Here is a 3,724-nt window from a genome sequence, read left to right as displayed (position 1 = left end):
TGATAGTTCCAACCAGGTTAACGGTGCCATTCCACCTGTCAACCAAGCAAATCAATCGCTAAGACAACCAGGCGCTTCAGTATTCGAGAGGTTGGGGACAACTCATGACCTAAGGAATGATCTAAGCAGAAAGAGAGGAGTAGACAATCAGATTGTCACGACGATCGTACAGCCCGGAGCCCGTGCTCAAATTCCCGCTCAGAAAGATACTGAAGTGATTCAAATTGACCAGAATGCCGAGCAGGTTAGCCCAGCCGTACAGGCACAACTAGACGAAATAAAAAATATGTTACAAGGCATGGCTTGACAGAGAAACAATGATCTTGAGCTGGACCGAGCACGTGGAACTCCTTTCTCTCCCGAGATCAATCTTCTGGCGTTGCCCCACAAGTTTCAAATGCCAACTTGGAAAATGTACACAGGAAGAGAAGATCCTCTCTCCCACCTCAAGTATTTCGAGATGAAAATGGATTTGCAAGGGATACGAGGGGATGTGTGTTGCAGAATTTTTCCTACTACCCTGTCGGAGGCCGCCCAGTAATGGTATTTTAAGTTTTCCCCTGGAAAGTTCAATTCACGGAAAGCCTTCTCTTCGGAATTCCATGAACAATTCTCCTCCCCTCGCAAACTTCCGTTGCATCTGGGAGACGTGGTTGAAGTCAAGCAAAGACCAGGCAAACCTCTCCGAGCATACATCAATAGATTCATGACAGAGGCGACCAAAGTTTCACGGGTAACTAAAGATAAAAAGTTGTCCGTGACACTGGGGGCATTGAAGTCCTCGGTGAATATGGAAGGATATAAGGAAGAACGGGCCGGTAGACTCAATGAGTGATTTTCTTCACCGTGCCGAAGGCTTCATCAGGCTCGAAGAAACCATTCAATGAGGAGAAGGTGAGCCAAAGGCTGGCAAGTCGAAAGCTCCTTCTACTGGAATGTCCGCCCAACTCCCCCACTACCCAAATAATTCAAACTCAAGTGGTAAACATTCCAACAACAACCGCAGGCAAGGGAATGGGAAGAAGGGAAAGTTCGCCGGCAAATTCGAACGAGCTCCCCAGGAGAATCAAGCAAAGTACACTGCATTTACTATCTTGACTGAAGATATAGAAAGTGTTTACATGGAAACTCAGTGGCTGGCCCCATACAAGAAGCCTGGACCCATGAAGAAAGATGTCAGCAAGAGAGACATGATAAAGTTTTGTCGATTCCACGGAGACTACGACCACGACACTAATGAATGCAACAACCTAAAGTGGAAAATTTAATTCTTGATAAGGAAAAACAACCCACACTTGCAGAAGTATGTCAAGACCGATCAGGGTCAGAGGAATGACAATAACCAAGATTTACTACCTCCACCGGTAGATGGACATCTGCAAGTCATCGTTGGAAGTCCGCATATTGCAGGAGATTTGGGCAAAGCTCGGGAGAGGTATGCCCGAACAGCGCAGCACGAGCAAGAGGAAGTTATCCAGCCGTGGAAGAAAGAAAGCCCAAAGTTCTACGAGCAGGTTGGTGTACCATAACTTTCAACGATGAACATGCTGTTAAAATTGATTTCCACACAACGATCTGCTGGTCGTGTAAGTCTAAATAGCCAATAAAATGGTGGCCAGAACCATGATTGATAATGGAGGCTCATGCAATATCTTATTCATAACTACTTATGAAAAGATGGGACTCCAGCTCAATGATCTAACCCCATGTCTCCAGCCTGTCTATGGTTTCTCTGGTCAAAGAGTCGCACCTCTAGGACAAATTCATTTACCCCTAACTGTTGGACAAGCTCCGACAAGCATGACTATCATGGCACACCTCCTGACATTAGATGTTCCTTCAGCTTTCAATGTAATGCTAGGCCGGCCGGCCTGGTATGACTTAAAGGTTGTCACATTAATATTCCACTCGTGCTTGAAGTTTCTAGCAAAGAATGGGGTAGGGTGTCTTAGAGGAAACCAGAAGTCTGCTCGGGAATGTTATAACCTTGCAGTGGCCAAGGCTAAGAAGGATGTATCCTCTAGTCAGAGCACAGACAAGGGAAAAAACATTTCCAAGTAGGGAACTTCCCAAGGCGGGGATGAAGATGTGGATCCTCGACTTGGCGACCCAAGCAGCAATGTTGTACCTGTGGAAGAGTTAGGAGAGATTGAGATCGATCTAGATATCCCGACCAGAAAGCTAAAGTTCTGAAAGGGTTTGTTGCTTGAAGTAAAATCAGAATTGATAAAATTTCTGAGAGCAAACCTAGACGTTTTTGCCTGGTCACATGCAGATATGGTTGCAATTGATCCTTCCATCATTTCACATGTTCTGAATATTGACCCAAACTTCCGGCCAGTACAACAAAAGCGAAGGCTACTGGACAAAGAACGAGCATTAGCCCTAAAGGAAGAAGTAGAAAAGCTACGCAACAACAATTTTATAATTGAAGCTTTCTACCCAGCTTGGGTCGCAAATCCCATATTGGTGCCCAAGCCAAAAAAGAAATGGTGAGTCTGTATTGATTTCATAGACCTCAACAAGGCATGCCCAAAAGACTGTTTTCCACTTCCAAGGATCGATCAGCTCGGGGATGTAACAGCAGGGCATCAAATATTAAGCTTCATGGACGCTTATTCAGGCTACAATCAAATTAAAATGCATCCATCGGACCAAGAACATAGAAGTTTCCGAAAAGATATGGGTCTATATTGCTACAAAGTAATGTTGTTCGGTCTAAAAAATGCTGGAGCTACATACAAAAGATTGGTAAACAAAATGTTTAAAGACCAGATCGGACAAAATATGGAAGTGTACGTGGATGACATGCTCGTCAAATCCAGGAAGGCTGGGGGGCACATAGATGACTTGGACGAATGCTTCAAGGTCCTCAGAATATACAATATGAAACTAAATCCCTCAAAGTGTTCTGTTGGAGTCAGCTCGTGAAAGTTTCTAGGCTTCATCGTCAATGCCCGAGGAATTGAAGCCAATCCAGAGAAGATTCAAGCCCTCCTGGATATGAAGTCGCCAACTAAAACCAAGGAAGTGCAAAGTTTTCCTGGTCGGATCGCCGCACTCAGCAGATTTGTTTCAAAATCAATAGATAAGTGTGTCCCATTCTTCAATATCCTGCGAGGAAACAAGCAGTTCGAGTGGACAGAGGAATGTGAAATAGCTTTCCAAGAGCTAAAAGCACAACTTGCAAAACCTCCCGTACTCTCAAAACCTCTGGACGGAGAAGAACTTGGAATATACTTAGCTATCACGGAACATGTTGTAAGTGCCATGCTAATCAGAGAAGAGAATAGCATACAACACCCAGTCTATTACATCTATAAAAGACTCATTGGGGCCAAAGGCCGATTCCCATTGATAGAGAAACACGCTTATTGCCTTATTCTAGCAACAAGAAAGTTAAGGCCTTACTTTCAAGCTTATCCTGTTCGAGTATACACTGACCAACCATTATGCAAAATATTGCAAAAGCCAGATGCCTCTGGACGACTACACAAGTGGGCGGTAGAGTTGGGCAAATACGAAATTACTTTCCAACCCCGAACAACAATCAAAGGCCAAGCCTTAGCAGACTTTGTGGTGGAATGCACATGCAAGAAAGAAAGCAAACCAGAAAGCAACCCCGAGCCGGTACAAACATCTTAGCTAAGTAACAATGAAGATAAGCCGACCTGGAAACTACATCTAGACGGGTCAGCTACAGATCAACTATATGGTGCAGGAA

General features: G+C 44.4%; 1 protein-coding gene across 1 annotated transcript; it reads left to right on the top strand.

Moving 5' to 3' along the window:
* The first annotated feature begins 1,677 nt into the window (after positions 1–1,677).
* On the top strand, positions 1,678–2,496 carry LOC133034559 (uncharacterized). Its single transcript, XM_061109665.1, has 2 exons — positions 1,678–1,978; positions 2,276–2,496. Exons 1-2 carry the CDS (start codon positions 1,678–1,680, stop codon positions 2,494–2,496), a joined length of 522 nt encoding a protein of 173 aa, XP_060965648.1.
* The last annotated feature ends 1,228 nt before the right edge of the window (positions 2,497–3,724 follow it).

This window comes from Cannabis sativa, chromosome 2 (assembly GCF_029168945.1).
Source record: "Cannabis sativa cultivar Pink pepper isolate KNU-18-1 chromosome 2, ASM2916894v1, whole genome shotgun sequence".
NCBI classification, from domain to species: domain Eukaryota; kingdom Viridiplantae; phylum Streptophyta; class Magnoliopsida; order Rosales; family Cannabaceae; genus Cannabis; species Cannabis sativa.
This window is presented reverse-complemented; position numbering and strand designations above follow the sequence as displayed.

Coding starts and splice junctions, on each gene's coding strand:
- LOC133034559 (XM_061109665.1), top strand. CDS start 1,678: ATGGGACTCCAGCTCAATGATCTAACCCCATGTCTCCAGCCTGTCTAT. Junction 1,979..2,275: donor CCAGAAGTCTGCTCGGGAAT/GTTATAACCTTG, acceptor GGTCACATGCAG/ATATGGTTGCAATTGATCCT.